At 36.6% G+C, this 20821-nt stretch overlaps 2 protein-coding genes across 4 annotated transcripts in view; one reads left to right on the top strand and one right to left on the bottom strand.

Moving 5' to 3' along the window:
• Positions 1-1173: 1173 nt before the first annotated feature.
• LOC127942986 (transmembrane reductase CYB561D2) lies at positions 1174-3497 on the top strand. The gene is made up of 3 exons (XM_052539052.1): positions 1174-1442; positions 2539-2576; positions 2658-3497. Exons 1-3 carry the CDS (start codon positions 1316-1318, stop codon positions 3159-3161), a joined length of 669 nt encoding a protein of 222 aa, XP_052395012.1. The 5' UTR covers positions 1174-1315; the 3' UTR covers positions 3162-3497.
• A 912-nt stretch (positions 3498-4409) lies between these two features.
• Positions 4410-20821, bottom strand: part of LOC127942984 (helicase ARIP4) — a 19454-nt gene continuing 3042 nt past the window's right edge. For 2 of the 3 annotated variants that reach the window (XM_052539049.1, XM_052539050.1), the window contains exons 3-22: positions 20026-20287; positions 19366-19478; positions 19167-19280; positions 16394-16629; positions 16125-16307; positions 15914-16047; positions 14726-14922; positions 14293-14635; positions 13122-13299; positions 12820-13041; positions 11677-11795; positions 11411-11520; positions 10317-10416; positions 10034-10239; positions 9772-9947; positions 8447-8643; positions 8179-8357; positions 7997-8085; positions 7829-7928; positions 4410-6849 (exon numbers count right to left, since the gene is read on the bottom strand). In XM_052539049.1, the coding sequence (XP_052395009.1) occupies positions 5930-6849; positions 7829-7928; positions 7997-8085; positions 8179-8357; positions 8447-8643; positions 9772-9947; positions 10034-10239; positions 10317-10416; positions 11411-11520; positions 11677-11795; positions 12820-13041; positions 13122-13299; positions 14293-14635; positions 14726-14922; positions 15914-16047; positions 16125-16307; positions 16394-16629; positions 19167-19280; positions 19366-19478; positions 20026-20287 (4178 nt within the window). In that variant the 3' untranslated portion in view covers positions 4410-5929. Of the gene's footprint in view, positions 6850-7828; positions 7929-7995; positions 8086-8178; positions 8358-8446; positions 8644-9771; positions 9948-10033; positions 10240-10316; positions 10417-11410; positions 11521-11676; positions 11796-12819; positions 13042-13121; positions 13300-14292; positions 14636-14725; positions 14923-15913; positions 16048-16124; positions 16308-16393; positions 16630-19166; positions 19281-19365; positions 19479-20025; positions 20288-20821 lie in introns of all 3 variants that reach the window. The other variant, XM_052539051.1, reaches the window with a different exon arrangement.

Here is a 20821-nt window from a genome sequence, read left to right as displayed (position 1 = left end):
CTGCAATTACGCATACGTGCTGGAAATAACCTTCAGAAACAGAAGGAATTGCGACTTAGAAGATCACTTCCCATTTTCACATGTGAAACTTTCAGTGCAGTGAATACATAGAAATCTAGTGCACATAGGAGCTGGCAGACGTCCATAGGCTTGTTGTAATTCTCTTTCTCTGATGGCGGATATCTTGTGTCATCAGGAAGGAAAGCCTGGAGACCCACAGGAGGAGATAAGAAGGCTTCTGTCCTCCTCTCGGTCTGGACGAGGGCCAGCGGGTCACAGGACACAGGAATTCACACCAGTAATTGGTCATGAATGTCTGATGTTGTCACGGTCATTGGGTGTCATTTTCACTGAACAGACTCTGCTGTTTTCCCCTGATATGTGGCTGTAACTATATTACGGGCAAATTTGCAATATTTTGATTCAGAACAATATCCAGTTTGCAGTTATTGAGTCTCTAATCAAGAACATAAACCGTTTCATAAGTCATCAGCATGGATCAATGCCAAGATGTATATATTTTTATTTTTATTATTATTTTATTTTTATTCATAAAGTATATTTGTTTCACTGTGAAATTGTGAATGAATGACTCCAAAATAAAAGTGGTGTAAAGTGAAGTAAACTATTTCTCACATTTACATTACAAAGTTAACATACTTTTAAAGGAAACAATATATATATTGTGTATTGTGTATTGTGTATTGTGCACTAGGCCTAAATAAATAAACGTATGTTCTCAAAACTTCTGGTAAAATCTGCACTGACAGATAACAGTGATCTGTGAAGGATTTAATTATTTAATTATTTTTTTAATCGTAAAAAAAAAAAAAAAAATCCAGTGTCATCCCTGCATGGCAAACGATGGAAACACGTGCATGTAAACATCAAATCCCACGTCAGCATGGACAAAGGAATTTCTAGAACTGGCGAAATCTGGAAGAAATTACTTACAAAATAAAAGTTAATTCTATCAGGAAGATAAAAAAGACTTCGGTGCAAACAAGTTTAAATTCCTAAATAAGTTTACTTGTGATTGTATTGATATTAATTTATAGTAGGGAAAAAAGCAATCATGAATCATCATATTTATATTTTGTGAAAAAACCGACACAATCAGATTATATTTTGCTTGATTACGATATTATGACTTTTATTTTGACAGGCGAGTTTGTAACCGGAAACCTTCAAAGAATCAAGAGTTCATAGTAGAGAATCAGAGCAGTTCAGAGAGGTTTGCGCTGCGGTTTTATTGTATATGTGTGTGAATGAGCTGTATTGTGTACTTTTGAGAGAGAATCGGTAGAAATAGAGCATGAGCGCCCATCACGAGTCGGAGCCGAAGCTGTACCGCTACAGCAGGACGGTTTGCGGTGTCTTCACTCAGGTCCTGTGCGCGCTGTTCAGCGTCTTCATCACTGTTCTGAGCAGACCTGGGTCCAGTGAGTCACGTCACTCAAACTGACGAAACCATTCACATTCAGGGTTTACTGTTGGGGAGTGATAATATTAGTAAATATTTGTAAAATATTAGTAGTCTTCGTAATATATTTCTGACATGTTCTTATAATATTATACCAAAAAATAATAAAATAAATAAACAATTTTAATAGTGTCATATAAATTCTATACATAAACATTAACAATTGTAACGTTTGTATGCAAAGAAATAATTTAAATTATTTAAATCTAAAGGGATAAACAAAAAGTATATAAATGTATTATGTAATGAAAATACTAATACAAAAAATTCTGTCTTGTTTATTGTGTATTTTGTGTGATGCTAAAAATATAATAATGTTGTCATCATAATACGCTATTGATAATAAAATAACATCTAATTTAAATAAAAAAATGTATGGACTATAATACAATATTTATATTTTCATTTATTTGTTTGTATACTTCACTATGTATATTTATCTTAATATATTCATAAATATATTATAATAATGCACTAATAGTAATAACAAAATTAATAAAATGCAATTTTACTATATATAAATAATATCAAATGTTTGTAACATGGTTTCGGTGGTGATACACACATTACTATTCTTAAAATAATTAATTTTAAATATATACAATTAAAATAATGCTCTCCTAACAATTTAATGATGTTAAATGAATGGATTGATAAATAAATAAATGCCTTATGGTGTGTCTCTATTTCAGTGTTGTCATTTTTAAATAAAACTGAAACAAATAAAATAAAATAAAAAATTAATCACTGAAACAAATCTGAAAAAACAAAACACAAAACAAAAAAAACATCAGAACCTTAAATAAAGGGAACTTAGAAATGTTACATTGGAAACTAACTGAAATATGTTTATAGTGCTAAAATTACTAAAACTAAACCTGAAATTAAAATAAATCAAAAGCTAAATACAAGTATAGTAAATCAAATAAATAAAATGACTAAAGAACGTAACAAAGTTCCTAAAACTTTAACTAAAATTAGAAAAGCTACTTCAAAAATATGAATACACAGTGTACAGAATGATACTCTAATAAGTCTGCTGTGTTTGTTCACAGGTCTGTTCTCATGGCATCCGTTTCTGATGACCCTCGCTGTGAGTTTGACACAGAACATAAATCATTTTGATCACAAAATCTCCCAAGTTTGATTTTCTGTGTTTTCCCCCATCCCTCAGTTCTCCTTCTTCATGACCGAAGCCATTCTGCTGTTCAACCCTTATTCCTCTCCCATCAAGAAGCTGAAGCACAAGACTAAAGGCCGCTTGCACTGGATCCTGCAGGGTTTGTGTGTTTGCTGCGCGGCTGCAGGTCTGGCCGCCATCTTTTACAACAAAAGCCTGAACGACAAGCCTCACTTCACCTCATGGCACGGGTTGATAGGAGTGTTAACGGTCTCTGTCGTGGGGCTGCAGTCGCTCGGAGGGCTTCCGCTCCTCTATCCCAAACTGGCCAAAGGCTGGTCGCTGGCTAAACTGAAGCGCTACCACGCCGCCTCCGGTTTACTCACGTACCTGCTGGGCAGCTTGAGCTTGTTTCTCGGGCTGTGTTCGGCGTGGTTCAGCAGCAGCGTGAGCGGGTACGTCTGGTACCTGGCTGTCCTCTGTCCCGTTCTGTGCGCTCTGGTCGTTATGAATCAGGTAACGAATGCTTACATGGCCCGCAAACCAATGCAGTACTGAAACAAGACACTCAAGGCTTGCAAACCTGGAATGATACAGACATTTAAGTGGACCAGAGTTGGAAGTTACTGAGCTAATTTTATTGTTAATTATGTAAACGTTCTTTAAAACATTTTTATAACAGGTTTATATTCTTGAAAGCATTTCAGTTGTGTTGCTAGCATGTATTTGGTGCAAATATCTTTGGAAATGACTAAAGGCAACTCATTTTTCTTAAATGCAAGGATCAATGTGTTTATTAAATTGTTATAGTTTTTATGCATTTATTTTTTTCATTCATCAGTGCCAGTCTACCCATTTCTGTTCAATTAAACAATTGCCGATCATGCATGAAAACATTCATTCCTTTTTACTTAAATTAAAAATGTGTTCATTCATATTATTATTATGATTATTATTATTATTATAGTAACATCTTAATACATTTTCCTAATGTTCTACAAAATATTTTTTGTTGAATTAAAAAAAATTATCGTGTCTTTCTATATCGGTGTTGTTTGTTTTGAATAAAAACATTTTTTTAGTAATTGGAACAAATCTGAAACAACAACAACAACAACAAAAAAAAACCTTAAATAAAGGAACCTTAGAAATGTTGCCTTGGAAACTAACTGAAATATGTTTATAGTGCTAATAAATCAAAAGCTAAATACAAATATATTAAAGAAAGTAACAAAGTTCCTAAAACTTTAAAAGTTATTATATTTTTATAAAAGAAAATTCTAGAACGTGTATGAACACTTTTTTTTACTTGAAAATTTACATTTATATTATTACTTTACACAAAATGAGATATCATTATAATATTGTAAGAAGCCAATATTTCTTAACAACAGAGATCATAGTTTTTAGAATTTTGCACAAAATATTCCTCTGTTCAATTACCGGTCATGTATGAACGCTATTTTCATTACTTGAAAATCTAGAAATTTTATATTATTAATATTATACATACATTAAATCGTAATATATTGAAGCTGTAAGCAACAAGTATTTAACTTTTTTGTGTTAAAAATGTTTGACATTTCTGTTCTATATTTCTGCTGAAACTTGCAGATCACGTTTTTAACGCCTACTTTATATGAATAAATTATACATGGTCTATTTTTTTTTTAATTACCACATCACATTTCTAAAATGTAAAGCAGCCTTTTTCTCTTGCATTAAACTGTTGCACATCATGCATAAAATATACTATACATCCATGATGCTGTGTGGACCATTATTCTGAATACAGGAGGAGACGGGTTTATTTATGTTAAAACAATATTTAATAAATACAATGTCATTTATCCTCCTCCCCATGCTGGGAACATGAGATGTGGACATCTCTCGGGACAGCACCTGTATGTGATCACATGTGTTTTTGCGGGTCCCGACTGCTGAATCGCTCACAGATCATGGTCTTGAACTCACCTATGGGGGGAAAAAAACCCTGTGTCTCTCTGATAAGAGTTTTTTTTTCCTTCTTAAAAATGGCTGAAAACGTATAAAAATAAAAAAAAATGAAAGAAAACGAATTACTCTTCAGCATTATAAATAAATATTTCAGGTAAATTTGTACATAGTTTAAAGAGAAACAAAATAACACAGGTATGCAATAAGATGTTACAAAACAAAGATTCAAATAACAACAACAACAACAACGATGACGACAAAGATATAAATCACATGTCAAATGCACACCATTATATTGATATAACAGCGTTTGCAGACTCAGGCCATAACTCATTAAGTGGGTATCAGCCAATCAGAAAGCAGACCATGGGAGGAGTCAAAACAAAATGCTCTAATAGGCACAGAGAATGAACAGTGTTATTGGCAGAGGGATTATTCAGTCACAGGTCAACCAGCGCCTAATGAGTTAACATTAACACAAACGTTTAACACATTGAGATTCTTCGAAACGGCCAAACAAACACTTTGGTCATGACTGTGGCCCCAACACGGATGAAACTGAACGAGCGCGCAGATGATCCGAAGCGCAAATTAAAAAAAACAAATAAGGTCGCATAACAGTCTACACATTCGTAAGATGATCCCCAACGGAGAACAACATATGATTTTGTTTGCTACGCAATTGAACGAGAACACAGATCCAGTTGTCTGCTGTAAGGCTAATATTGAACTAAATGCACTAAACTTACGTCCCTCCACCAAATTTTAAAGGCTAACATGAAAATACATTCGAGTTTAAGGTTTTCCTTGTCATTATTTATTTTTTTTTTTTACAAAGGAAAGCAAAAAGGTCTCGGCGGTGTTAACGCTAGGCATGGCTTCTGTTACTTTTCAATTCGACTGTTACGAATCCCCCCTCCCCCGGCTGCGATTTGAAACGAATATGAATATTCATGTAGGACCACCGTTTACAAGTGGTACTTACATAGTACTTACAATTATAATAAAAAAGGTCATGTATTTCTCGTTTATCATTCCAGGTGATGCTACAAGGTCTAGCAAACGGCTAAGTATCTCTAAAGTCATCTCTTATGAACGCAAACAGTCTGGAAAGACAATCACATTTGAGTACAGATTAGTATCTCTCGGAGGGAATTCATCAAGTATGTGTCTTAACCCTTTCGAGATACGACTAGGGCTCTTCAAGTTAGCCCTGTGCTCTGGTCCCTTACAGTAAAGAAAAATATATATATATATATCACCGTTCTTAACTCCATGCATATTCAGCATTTGGATTTACATAATTTCAGCTCCATTCATCAGATTCTTCCATTTGGAACAACGGAATCCAAGGCAGCCAATCACTGCGATCACTGGCCCATCACCTCTATGACATCGTCATCTGAGCTGCTCCCGCCGTTTTCTGTGAGTGAGGGGTGAGTATCGGGGCGGTTGAAGGCTGCCCCCAAAAGACCGGAGGAAGAGAGGAAGCTGGAGGCAGTGGAGGCAGGGGTTGGCATAGAGGACAGGCCTCTAGGTAGTAGGGAATCCCGGAACATCGGCTGGGAAAATGGTACTGGGAAGCCCGAGAGCATGCTTGCCATGCTTGGGTTCATGAAGAAGGGTGGGAGCGAAGAGGAAGTGGAGGACGATGATGAAGAGGGCACAGAGGATGAAGAAGAGGCCAGCATTCCACCATGGGTGGAGGATGTGGTGTTGGTCGAGCAGGTCGAGGAAAGAGTGCTGTTGGACACACCAAGTCCGAGTGGGTCAGTGGGAAACATGGCATGAAGGTCACCCAAAGCCTGACCAGCTTGCTGTAGGAGCTGCGACCTGCTTCCAAGAGACGGGGGAGGAGTCATGTGACCCAGGGCACCCAACAAGGCAGGGTTCAGCCCCATGGGTGGGAACCCATACCCGGGGCTTAAAGGAAACCCCGGGTAACTCCCGGTTGCACCGGTTGACGTTGAGGTCCGTTTGGCGCTAGGCTGTTTGGATGTCCGACTTTCCATAAGCTTCCGTTTCAAACTTTGAATATCCACAGACGATGCAGTGTCATTGCTGAGCTGCCGGTGTTGGTCAGATCTATCTGCTCCCAAGTTTTCAGGTGTTGCTGAAGATGGTAAGTTATCTCCAACAGGAGCTGGGTCCTTGTTGCTCTGGATTTCTCGGAGAAGGTTGGGGCTGTCTTGGGGCGAAGGGCGAGGCAGAGCCTCGGGAGTTAAACGTTTCGGCTCCTGAGGAGATGCTCGACCATTACTGACAGAATGCAAGGGAGGGCCCAATTCCTCTGTGAAAAAAAAAAATGTTGTTAATGTCGGTGTAGACGAGGACTGCAGGATAAATCGCATGCAATATTTAATGTGCATATTGTCAGTAAAGCCGGTTCTGTAATCAATGGTAAATCTCCATCACCTGCGCGCTTTCACATGGAGCAGCATTTACTACACAGAGCTGTTGCTCACTGACAAGCTGCGCAAAATATAATCGTATTCTGCACATGAACTATGAACATATAAATAAAGAACCGGCTTTACTGTCAAGATGCGCATTAAAGATTTATCCTGCAGCCCTAGTGTAGACTACTAGGTAAAGATCTGGGATGGTCACCAAAAGATTGTACAGTCAAACCCCAGCAAAGGGTTTAATCCATCAACAATCATAACTGGTCTCGATTAAGGTAGAGGTCTGTTCACCCCTGGGAGTACTGAGTCTATGCCACGAAGTGTGAAATAATGAGTGTTGGTGAGGTAGGAAAGATCAACAGTTTAGGTAAAGTCTTCTATATTCTCAATGTTTCTTGAGTGAGGTAAAGCACCTTATTTTTGCCTCTACCTCTATCAGTGGGCTTTTAATGGTGGGAACAGGACAAAATATACAGGAGAGAATCTTGCAGGAACATGACTGAAACATCTGTCCCACGCAGACCTCTAGATCATGTGAAACAGAGGCCCGAAAACGACAGTCTTAAAAGCAAGCGCTTATATCTTTGGAAAAACATGCACTGATGAACTGTGCACAATTATGCTGTGCTTCAAGTAAACATTTCCAGACATACCTACTTGGAAAAGAGTCTTGCATAACATATCCTCAACTGCAAAGACAATGGTACTACTGACATTTGGTTTGTTTCACCATTTTCTTTATGTCAGCCAAAGGAATGACTGAATAATTCGACTTTGAAATGCAATAAAAGTTTATACAATTTAGTCAGTTTTGCTTCAATACTGCTAAGAATGGCTAATTCAGAAATTAGCAGATTAGCACACCTCTTGAAGCTGTGGCTCCTCCTTCAGGTGGTCTTGGCTTTCCAGAACGGATGGCAAATATCCTCCCATCGTTGGTCCTGATGTATGTGCCTGCAACACCAGTGACAGAACATTAAGTGAATAAACCTTACCAACTCTCAGGGAACAGTCTTCTGGAACTGAGGTACCTTTGGATCCTCTGATAACGTGGATACTCTCTCCTGCACCGATCCGGGCTTGGACATCCGTGCTGCTGTTGGAACCTGGGATCACGATATCTGCAATGCAGAGATGGAAAACCATGGAGAAACAAACTGGGTGACCTTAAACATTGCAAGAAATTGCATGGATAACAAGTGAACCGTCTTTACCTGTGGTGGTGACGATGCGCTGGACGTAAACACCGGCCTTTTGCAGGTAGTTGACAGGGAATCCCGCGCTTGAACTGGCGACACTCATGGGTACCTGTCGGGGCATCATGGGAATGGGAGTGGACTGAACTGGCCTCACACTCGCAACTGGTTTCTCTTCTAAATGAGGAGGGGGCCGCCTGAAGAGCAAACACATTTTAAAACACATTTTAAAACGCTCTTAAAAACTGAGAGGCACTACATTGAGGGTTTTCTGTGGTGGACCCACCAGTTCCTCTGGCTGAAGGCGGGAATATTGGTGAGTCTCTGGTCACTAGCTGGGTAGTAATGTGCGTAAGAGGGCCGCTGATACGGCACAGACGCCCGCTTCTCATCTTCATAGCTTTTCTTGGCTGCTCTCTTTTCCGCTTTGGTCAGTTTCATTTCCTTGCGGTCCATCAGAAGAGACTCATGTTGGAACGGTTGCTGGAATGAAAAACAGACAGATATTAGCATAGGCGACGGAATGACCAAGAAAGGAATATTATTAATATAATCTTATTGATATTCCCAAGTTAAACCTTCACCATTGTGGGATTTAGAATTTGTCCGAAACATTCCAATTTTTAAATGTTTGCTTTTATGAACTTCTTAAACATTCACTTATGTGACGGGATGCTCCAGTAAGGTTATGAATGAACCTAATTAATATTCATAAGGTCACACTATAGTAGGATTCTTCATTTTGTCCGAAGACTTTAATTTGGACACTAAACAGCTGATGTATAACACAGACAGAGATATTATGTTACGTGATTGGATGTTCCAGGAAGGTTAGGAAGAAAAGTAAGCTCAACCCAATTAATATTCATGAGCTCACACCAATAGGATTTAGAATTTTGCCAGAATAGACAGATATTATGTAACATGATTGGACGCTCCAGAAAGGAAACTAATTAATATTCATGATCTAATCTTACGCAATATTAAGAGACAGTATTTTTCCAAAATAGCTTGATTTGGCCAACAGTAACCATGTGTGGAATAAAGATAGAAAAGAGCTTACACGACTAAACGCTTCAGGAAGGTTACAGAGCTGTTATTACAAACTTATTAATATTCATAAGCCAAGTCTACACTGAAGGAGGGTTCAGAATTTTTTAATTTGTAAAATGGTTGAAATCGTAGAGCTCCATGAAGTTTACCAAGCAATGTCAAAAGTGACTTGATACTCATAAAGCCTGCACCATCGTAGCATTCAAAATTTTGACCAAATAGCCGAATTTGTACCACAGTAGCTGGTATTGATTACAGACAGAAATTAGCGTACATGAATGGATGCTCCAAAAAAGTTGCACAGCTATGTAAACATACAATTATACTAATTGCCATTCATAAGCTAAGCCTAAACCATAGTAGGATACAGACTTAAAACCGAATTTTTGGATTTAGAGAAATGGCTGCAAAAGTTTACGAATCAGCAGAAACACAGCCTAATTAATATTCATGAGCTAAGCTTTCAAACCATATGATTCAGAATTTTGTGGAATAGAATTTTCTATTCCGGAATTTAGTTTGAAATAGTAACATTTTAAAACAGGTAAGAGTAATTACCTTGGTTAAGAGGTGTGGATATAACAGACAGGCTTGTTTAATGACGATATCTATTTCCTCATTAGCGACCAGCTCTGATTGGCTGGGACCAGGCTCCTCCTCTACAAAGTGCAACAGTGACTCCACTTCCTTGCGTGTGAAGGTGAGGACAGGGTTCAAATCATCCACGACTCGATCTATTCAACAGCCAATCAAAATGTCAGAATTGTTATTGCATTAAGACACAATAAAAAAAACGAAATCCCAGACCTTCCTCTCTTACCAGACATGCCCTGCTTGGACACCTGCCGGTCGTAGATCTTCTTCTCCAGTGTGAAGTCACACACCAGCCTATAGATGTGGCAAGGCTTGCGCTGGCCGTAGCGATAAACGCGACACACAGCCTGAGCATCGTGACATGGATTCCACGACGCGTCGAAAACCACCACACGATTCGCGCCGATCAGATTCACCCCCAAACATCCAGCCCTGCAAACACAGCACCTGTTAGTCCAGACCACATCATTTCATCACTATGTGTGGCATTTATTTGCACTCAAGTTCACCTGGTGGACAGCAGGAAGACCCAGGTCTGGTCGTTCGCCGGGTCATTAAACTGGTTGATGAGTCTTTCTCTCTCTGAAGCAGATGTGCTCCCATCCAACCCTGCACAAGAGACGAAGACGCACTGAATTTACGAAGATCAAATACACGAAACCACCACAAACCTCAGCTTTAGTTGATCTATAGAACGCAGAAATGAAAATGATGAACTAATATGCATTAAATAATGGTCTGCAGAAAAAGTTTATATAAATATTTATGAAAATGCATTTTGAGATGTATTGCTAGAATATCTGAATCACTACCGTATTTTCCAGACTATAAGTCGCACTTTTTTTTTTCATAGTTTGGCTGGTCCTGCGACTTATAGTCAGGTGCAACTTATTTATCAAAATTAATTTGACATGAACCAAGAGAAATGAACGACTTCTAGTCCAGTGCGACTTGTTTTTTTCCTCATCATAACGTATTTTTGGACTGATGCGACTTATAGTCTGAAAATTACGGTAATTATTTTATTAACATTTTTCAGATATTTAGATAAGTTAGACAATTTTGATCACATAAATTGAAAAAATGCTTAAAATATAACTTCAAAATAGCTTAAAAAAAGATTACTTCATTATATATTACAAATTTGTATTATTAATTAAAATTATTAGACACTTATCACATTTGTTTCTCTCACACAGTATAAACAAGGCTTTTAAAAATAAAGCTGCCTTTTTTATGAATTATTATTATTATATTTGCCAAATTTTTTAACATAAAATTTCCTACACACACTAAAATTATCATTAAAAAAATTCTAACAACAACACTTACTATTACTTTCACACCGTGTAAGTCTTGAAATATATAGCTGAAAATGTAGTTGTGCATTTTTGTAATTTCTATTATTTTTTTTATCTTTTTTAATTAATTTTTATAGTTTGGGTTTATTCAGTTATTTTTGTTTTTTTAATTATCTAAATGAAAATGAGAAATGTGGCCTTAGCAACTAGCTGAAATAAAATAATTATTATAAAATAAATCAGAAATAAATTATAAATAAAATAAATTATAAAATGTCATCAGAAAATGTTTGAAAACTCACTGTAGTAATTGACATTCCGGACCCAGTGGTGTGTCCCAGTTTCTGTTTGGATTGGCATGGGCCTCCGACTCAGGAAATCTTCCATAACCGTGAGCGTTGATAAACTCTGACTGCAAGAATCACACACTGATGAATAAACCAGTGTGAGCATTGATGTAAATGGAAAATAACAGCAAGGCTGACAGTTCAGGAAGCTTTAGGAGAGATTACAGAAAAAGGCAAACATCTGTACACTGTCACACATGGAAAAGCCAAACATTCCCCACCTGAAAACAAGTATTTTATCTCCTCGTTTGACACTCTCATCAATTAGGTGGAAAAGCAGAACCATCTTGGCCGAGTTCTCCAGAACACCCGTCTGGTAGTTGGACATGACGTCTTTTGCCTAAAACAAATGATTTGGAAAGCATTCAGATGTGTTCAAAATGTGCAGAAATTAAATCATGAATAACACACGACTAGAGGTCAACCCATCTTGCTGATACCTAGGTTTGACCACTCTGGCTTATAACGATTAATTAACTGATAGTTTTTAAAATGGATACTGAACAAAAAACTGAAACAGTGCTTTATTTATTAAAAACAAAAAAAACAAAAACAAAAACACAGTACAGAATCATACTAATAGTAGTAATAATAATAAAAGTAATAATAATAGTACCACAAAATCAGTTTTATTTTTTCCTAAATTCCATTTTATTTCAAATTCAAATTTATTTCTAAATTCCATTTCAAATTTTAATCCAAATTCCGTTATATCCATTTGAATATTTCTGGAAGGTTTTTTTCTCCTCCACTCTGTTTCAATAGTTAATGTTTACTAATCAAAAGCAAAGTCTAATTGATTAATTAAAACACATCAATTTAATACAAGTTTAACAAAAATTACATGGTTGGGGCCCTGTGAAATGTCTTATCTTTTCCCACCATATTTTTTATTCTTACCAAATTCTGTGTTTTAGCATGTCTAATTATTTGAATCCATAAAACAACTTAATTTATTCATTTGTTTCTTAAAGAAGCCTAATCACCCCCCCCCCCCCCTCCTCAAATATTCTGTGTTGTGTATTAAAATTTGTCTGGTTATCAAATGAAGACATGAAACATTCATTTCATTTATCTTTTAATTACTGAAAATTAAGCTAACTTTTTTCGGTGCCGATTAATCGGCGAAACCGATATATCGGTCGACCTCTACACATGACTTACTTAAGTCCAACTTAAATCTATTCAAAGTTCATACCAAATTTGGGAACAAAATGTATTGCAAATCAAGCCTCTGAAAACCCCAATAAACACATGTAAAAACACAGTGCTGCGCTTTACTCTGAAACATGCATCACATACATTCATTTACTTAAATCACAGTCTTTGTGATTTGATGATCACACTTTTCAACGGTGTTTTACCCATTCATATGTGATGACTTGGTTGGCCCTCTCCTGTAAGGGGTTCAGGGGTCCCATAGCAGCCATCTTGCTGTTGGCCGGGTCGGACGACTTGCTCTTTATTCCTGGAGCAGAGCAGCGGGTCCCGCTGGTGGAGTTGAGGTCATCCAGGTCAAGATCCTGCTCATTGGCCAGATTTTCCTTCTGCAGAGCTTCGTACAAAACGTCTGGATGATTCCAGATCTATGGGGATGCACAAGAATTAGTTACAAGCACTACATAGCTACTATATAGCACCACACGTGTCTTTGAGGTGCAAGTACCTTGCAGCAAACACAGAAAGCTTTGAGTGGGTTGAGTCCAAGCCATCCGGTGTTTCCCGCCTCCCTGAAGCGGTTCATGAACTCTCTATAGAGCGCCCTCTGCAGGCGGGACAGTCGTACCAGGATCACATGCTCCTCTTTCGGAGGCAGCTGATTGCGGAGAACATCATGACCTCGTCTGGGCAGACAGAAAACAGTTCAGCTTAATTGTTTTGGTCAAAAAAAAAAAAAAAAAAAAAGAATGGTCCAACCTACAACAACACCATTTTCGTTCTGCACCAAAACTTCCTTAAAAGATCAATTTACTTAAAATAGTAAACAAAAGAAGGACTCATTTTCAAGACAATTTACTTCTCCGGCAAATTTACTTTGCTAATATAATAAGCATGTTAAAATTAAATCATAAATATGAACAATAATATTAAATATGAATAAAAACAACCAAAACCTAAACGTAAAGACTGAATAAACAATTTGTAAACAAAAATAAATATTAAAATCACAAAAATAATAAATGTAATAATAATAATAATAATAAAAAAACAATAAACTATTTATTAATAAATTTAAACAATAATATGTAAATTTTAATAAATAATTCAATATTTCAAATTACAAAATGAATAACAAAAACTAATACATCCAAATTAAATTTAAACAATACACATTCAATAATAATGATAATAATAAACATGTGCGTGTAAACAATAATAAAAAAAGAGTAAACTAATAATTTGCAAGCAAAAATAAATATTTAATAATAATGTGTAAAAAAAATAACTATGTAAACAATAATATACATGTAATTGTGTAAAATTTGTAAATACATTCATTAAATACATAAAATTCATGTACAAAATAAGAAATATTTCATAATGACATCAATACTAATGCTAATGTTAATAATGTTAAATAAACAATCATTAATATTTATAACTTATGACTTCATACAATGTTTTTTATTTTAATTACTATATGTATATATCATTAATATAGTATTTTATTAACAATAACAAATAAGTAAATAATATTTAATAAGAAATGTAATATTAATTCTCAATAATAATAAAAATGACAAAAATAATTAGTAAAAGACATGAAAAAAAAAAAACCTTTTAATTGTACATTAAAAAAATTATAAAAAAGTTAATATTTCATGCTAATTCCTGACCTTTGCACGAAGCCCTCCAGCAGACTGTGCAGGACGTGACTCCTGTATCTCATGAGCTGGACGTCCTGCGGCGTGCTGTCTATACACTGGCCGTTCAGAATGGGCCGCTCGAACATGTTACTGAACTCCTGCCGTGTGCCGAGGAAATCGGGCCGGACGAAATCCACCATGCACCAGTACTCGATCAGGTTATTCTGCAGCGGGTATCCGGTCAGAACCACCCTCCGCCGCGACCGGATGTTCTTCAGGGCCTGCGAGGTGCTGGCGTGGCAGTTTTTGATACGGTGGCCCTCGTCACATATGACCACATCCGGACCGGGTCGAGACAGCGCTCTTTCAATCCCTGAAGATCACAGAGGACACACGAACACTAATTACAGACCAGAACCAGAGTAAACGCTAGGCACTTTTCACTTGGAAATCCCCGACAGACCTTTCATGAGCTCCTGCTGACGGTCCTCCTCATCCAGGTCAATAATCACAGGTCCTGCCGGTTTCTTGGACTTCCTCTTGCGGCCGGTCACAAAGCTCTTTTTGAGAGACAGTAGGCGGTACATCTCGTACCCCATTAGCAGCACCCCACCGCCACGAGTCCAGTCCTCCACCACCTTGGCCCGGGCCACCGTGGTTCTGGTCCAGGTGCAAGAAATACATTTAGGTTTCAGCAGATGCTAAAGAAGCCACTTGCAGTGCGTTTAAGGTATGCATTTTATCAGTGTGTGTGATCCTTGCAATCGCTAGCACCATTAGCATTAGCACTCCAATCATTACCAACATAAAAACATTAACAGGGATCCCAAACATATCGTGAATGATTACATGTCATTTTGCGAGTAAATCTCACAAAAACTAAATAAAGTAACTTATAATTTAATAAAAGGATTATATTTTGCATAAATACTATCTAGACTATTCTTGAGTAAGGCTACAGTTTTAAGACCAAATCTTAATTGTAATTTATAACAATTAAGCACATTTATTTTCTCCAAATTCATTACTGTAATGTGCTTCAATGTTTTTGTTGTTGTCGTCGTTAACAAAATTCTTATTATAAATATATGTAAATGTTTCATACAACTACATATAAAAAATATATACATACAAATATATTTATATAAATTATTATTGAATTTTTAAAAATATCATTAATATTATAAGACATTTATTGTAATCATTTAGAATAATTTATTATGATACATGCAAAGATTTTCTTTATTTAAACCACCATAAATTAAAAAAAATTATATAATTATTTGTGAACATATTTATTTACATATTTATAATATTAACTTAATTATTATGTAATTTTCTCATTAATTTACTTATATATTTGCTCTAACATAATAATTAGGTAATACCTATTAAATCTTAAACAATGCATTTAAATAAATAAATATTATATATGTATGTAAATTTGTGTGTGTGTGTGTGTGTGTGTGTGTGTATAAATATATAAATAATAACTATTATTAATTTCATATTATATTCTTATCACATTAATGGCACTGGAATTACAGCAATGAAAACTGAGGGCAGAGGTGTGCTTAATTATCCTTAAATGTGACCCTGGACCAATTGTAGTACAAAGGAGTAAAAATAAGAGGAAGTGCGGAGTTCATACTTGTGCTCATCATTGAGGATGTGAACCTTGAAGGTTCGAGGTAAAGCCTGGACTGGATCCGTGTCGGGGGGAAGGGACTCAGCAGCAGGCAGCCAGAGATTAAACTCAGCCAACCAGTTCTGTAGTGTATTCACCTGGAGACGAGAGCAAACATGAGACACGCACCTCTCTCACAGAGCCACACAATCAGGTTTGCTTCTCGGACGCTCACAGGGACAATGGCCAGGACCGTTTTGGCTCCAGTGTGCCGCAGCAGGACATCGATGAAGGAGATGACCTGCAGGGTTTTGCCCAGACCCATGCTGTGAGCCAGAATACAGCCGAAGCCACTGCTGCTCTTATAGCGCTCCAGAGACTCCACCAGGTTATCGTACAGGAACCGAATACCACCGATCTGACAGAGAGAGGATGAGACGGCGACAAACAGGTTCAAGTGAAATGTGGAAGTGGTGTTGAGTTCGTATCAGAAGAGCGGGTTACCTGGTGAGGTTTCACAGCGCGGGCGAGCTGCGGCGCGAGGAACAGGTCCTCCTCATCTCCAGGATGGTTGATATTGACCAGCACCCTTCCCTGGGCGTCTGGTTGATTGAGGCTGTCGTTCACATGAGACCCGCTGCTCTCCTCCATGCCGGGAGTGACAGAGCGCTCCTCGGTGTTGTCTTCCTCACTGCTTATCCGCAGGGCATCTTCATCACCTGAACTCAATTCGATCACATCTGGAGGAGCACAAATGAACATCAAGATACCTATACATACACATACATATTAGGGCTGCACGATTAATCACATGCGATTGAAAAAAAAAATTATAATCTGAAAGCAGTTGATGGAAATTTACCGCTAATCACAGAACCGGCTTTACTGACGAGACACGCATTACAATCACATGCAATTAATCGTGCAGCCCTAATACACACACATACACACACTTTAGGTTTTATAAACAAAATCTATATAGCTACACACGTATGCACACACACACAGTAATCTCGAGAAAAATGCTGAATATTTAATAATGTGCATAGGTAAATAATGTGAATAATATTTTAAAAAACTAACATTCATAATAACTTGCATATATATTTTTGCTATTATGAAACACAAATATATTTTATATATATATATTTTATATATATATATATATATATATATATATATATATATATATATATATATATATATATATATATATATATATATATATATATATATTTATATTAATTAATAAATTAAACACACAAATACATTTAATACATTTTTAAATACTATGTAAATAAATGTTGTTTATAATATTATATCAAAATAATTATATTTTAAACACATTCAGACATAATTTAATTATTATTTATATTTTTTATTGTTAATATTAAACTTGTATTATAATACATATTAAATAAATACAAAACATGTGCGTAAACAATAAATGTTTACTAAAATTATGTAAATAAATTAGTGCTGTCAAAATTAGCGCGTTAACGCATTCGATTAATTTGAAATATTTAACGCGTTAAAAAAAAATAACGCAATTAACGCGGTTGCAGTTTTTTTTATTTCCAGTTGTGGCCTATGTGTGTTCAACGTGCAAAGAAATATGGATAAGACCAAGGAAGGACTTTTAGACGGAAAGTTTCAGTATAAAACTGCCGGATTACTCTTCAGTCTGCCACAAGAAACATTACTCTTCATTTAGTCTGCCACAAGAAACAGCAACATTAAAATCATGAACTCAAATGTCATTGTTTAAAAAAAAAACAAAAAAACAATGACTGTAACAGTGCGTAAATCAGACCTTTCTGTAACGCTAACGTTAATAAGCTTAAACGAAAATGACGAAATAATTGTGTAGCGGAGTATTTTTTGTACACAGTGCCGCGAACTGTCAATCACTCCTGTACGCGTGCATCACTGTCCTCCTCGCAGCTGCAGCAACTTGCGCTCTCTCTCTTCATCAAGCTTTAAAACAAAAAGGGAACAAAAAGATCATATTGTCTTTGTGCATAGGCTATAGATTAATTAGATAAATTAATATCTAAATTTGTGCCTTGCCGTCTACGGTATTTTTTTAGAATTTAGAAAAAAGATGCTGCAGCCAATGAACAGCCAGCGGGGGCTGCAGGACGACTCAACCTCCGCAGACAGTTTTTAATGTTTATCAGACAATAAATACTCAAGATTTTGCTTTAGTATAACTCACAACGAGTTTCACACACCTTCTCCGGCCACGTTGAGTTGTTGACACTTAACAGTGGGAAAAGCGACACATGCGCTATTCACTTGTATAACTTAAGGGTGAATGGGTAATGTAGTTTCTGCTCTGGGTGGGATGAATTAGGAAGCTTGCATTGTGAAGGGCGCTCTGAAAATCGGAAGTGCAGGTAAAAGATTAAAACCTCTATTAAAACAGATGTCCACAAATGAGCGTACCGGTACGCTACAAGCACGTTCTGGGCGCACGGAGAGGTGGCGGTACGCTCAAGAGCTATATTTGGAAGTGGCGGTACTGAGTACATAGCAGCCCACTTAAAGCACTGGCAATGACTATACTTTGGAATTTTTTTGCAGTCCACTTAGAATTCAACATGGAAATCATTTTTGTTTTTTATTGGCATTGATTGTTTTGAAATTCAAATGGTACTTACATGCCTGTGTTTTTATTTCTGTAATAAATATGGCTTTCAAGCCAACAGTTAATTTGGAGGATATTGATGGTTTATTGCAGGTATGTTGTTTACATGAGAAAATCTGTGTTACAAGTTAAACAAAAATTCCAATAAACAATCATATTTTGAATTTAAATAGTTTCTTTGTCTTGAGTTTACATTAATTATTTACATTTTGCATTTACATATCCAAAAAGTTTCAGTCTTTTAATTGCGATTAATCGCGATTAATTAGTTAATTTTTTTTAATCGATTGACAGCACTAAAATAAATGTATTTAAATATTATATTTATTACATATATAATGTAATTGGTATTATTAAACATTTATCGTAATACATATTATATTATTATATTAGTAATTATTATAAATAAACGTCAAAAATAAATGTTTACTAAAAATAAAAACATGCAAGTAATTATGTTTAATAATAATAAAAATGAGATGTTTTTCAGACTTGCTTCAAAACATATTTTGAGTTTATAAGATATATAAGTTACATAGTAAATATAACAAATAATAAGAAAAATGTAAATGTAATGCAATAATGTAAATGACGTAACACTGTACTAGTAATAATACATGACTTTACCGTCTCTGAGTGCAGGCAGCTGAGGGGGCGGAGCTTCTTTAGCCTCTCCCTCATCTCCGCTGCTGTCCAGACAGATCACTTCCTGTTTGAGACCTGACGCGGCAGTGGAAAGATCTGACAAAGGCAACACAACGCAACAAATTAACTACATTACCAAGAATTCTGCAGAGGAGGAGCAGGCAGCAAAGGCCAGTCTCACCAGCGTGAAGCGGGAAGTCTTTCCTCTGCTGTTCCAGACGCCTCCGTCGCTCCAGCTCCTCCTGCTGGGCAGCTTTGGTTCCCGCTTCCAGCTGGTGCTCCTTAAGAAGCGCCCTGCGAGCCGGAGGAGAGAGATGCAATTAGCAGGAAGACAGAACATTGTAATATAGAAGTGTGACATTTTTTCGAACATTCGTCAAATTTAAAAAAATCCGCATTCGAATGCAAAAACGTTGCATTTGAGTTTTAGGTGTGCATTAAGGAGACCCAGGGGGACATCAATCACCATTGCATTCGCCCCTCACACAAAAGAACAGCATGTTTATAAAGCCATGCAATATTAATGCAAGTTCACTTTTGAAAAAACATCGGTGTTTTTTTCCCATCCCACTGCAACTTGCATTTTTTAAACAAAAAATTGTACTGTGTGATTGCAGATGCTTTTATCCAAAGAGCCTTACAGTGCATTCAGGCTGTACATATGGTTTTGTTTTTACCAGTATGCGTGTTACATAGGAATTGAACCCACAACCTTTTGCACTGCTAATGCAATGCTTTACCACTGAGCCAAAATTAAAAAAAAAATAATACTTCGATATTCGACGTCGCTAAAAACAAGTGTGCGGGAACTCATGCATAATCATGAAATCAAGCTGAATACCGGATGTTCCTCCTCAAGTGAGCAGGTTTAGAGGTCTTGGACTTCTTCTTCTTCTTGGAGTTGCTGTTGGCAGACGTGTTGCTGCGGCTGTCCGGGCTGGAGGGGGGTTGAGAGCCGGGCCGTGAGGACGTCTGTGAGGTGGACGAGGGTTGGGAGGCGGGACGGGGCGAGGGCTCAGGGCTGGAGTCTCCAGACATCGGTGAGGTAGGTGCCGGGCTGGTCAGATCTCTCGGACCCTCGGCCTCCAGGCTCTCAAGCTGCTCTGTTGAGAGGAAATACCCAGCATTCAACAACTGATTCACAGACGGAAAGCGGAGCGCACACGTCAGTGGAGATGCCAGACTGAAGCATATAAACAAGCTTTAATTAGGGCCCTGTAAAATTGGTTTTATTTTTTTCCAAATTCCATTTCGTTCCCATTATAATTTTATTTTCTAGACACCTTTTTACTGATTCATGAAACTTATACAGTTTAACATCAATTTATTACAAGTTTAACAAAATTACACGTTTAATTTTTTCTCACCTTATGCTTTATTGTAACCAAAGTCTGTGTTTTAGCATGTCTAATTATTTGAATGCATAAAAACTATTTATTCTTACAATAGCCTTATGAAAATAAATGTATTCTCAGAAATTCATCACGGATGAATCTAATGTCTTATGTACTTGCTCAAAAATTGATTTTCGATCCTTTTTAAACAAAAAAAAAGTTACGGACTGAAGCTTTAATGAAAATTTTGGCAAACAAATGGGATTTACTATTAAAATTAAAACATGGAAAACATATTTCTGT

The sequence above is a fragment of the Carassius gibelio genome, chromosome A22 (genome assembly GCF_023724105.1).
Source record: "Carassius gibelio isolate Cgi1373 ecotype wild population from Czech Republic chromosome A22, carGib1.2-hapl.c, whole genome shotgun sequence".
In the NCBI taxonomy this organism is placed as follows: Eukaryota; Metazoa; Chordata; class Actinopteri; order Cypriniformes; family Cyprinidae; genus Carassius; species Carassius gibelio.
This window is presented reverse-complemented; position numbering and strand designations above follow the sequence as displayed.

Coding starts and splice junctions, on each gene's coding strand:
- LOC127942986 (XM_052539052.1), top strand. CDS start 1,316: ATGAGCGCCCATCACGAGTCGGAGCCGAAGCTGTACCGCTACAGCAGG. Junction 1,443..2,538: donor TCTGAGCAGACCTGGGTCCA/GTGAGTCACGTC, acceptor GTTTGTTCACAG/GTCTGTTCTCATGGCATCCG. Junction 2,577..2,657: donor CGTTTCTGATGACCCTCGCT/GTGAGTTTGACA, acceptor CCCATCCCTCAG/TTCTCCTTCTTCATGACCGA.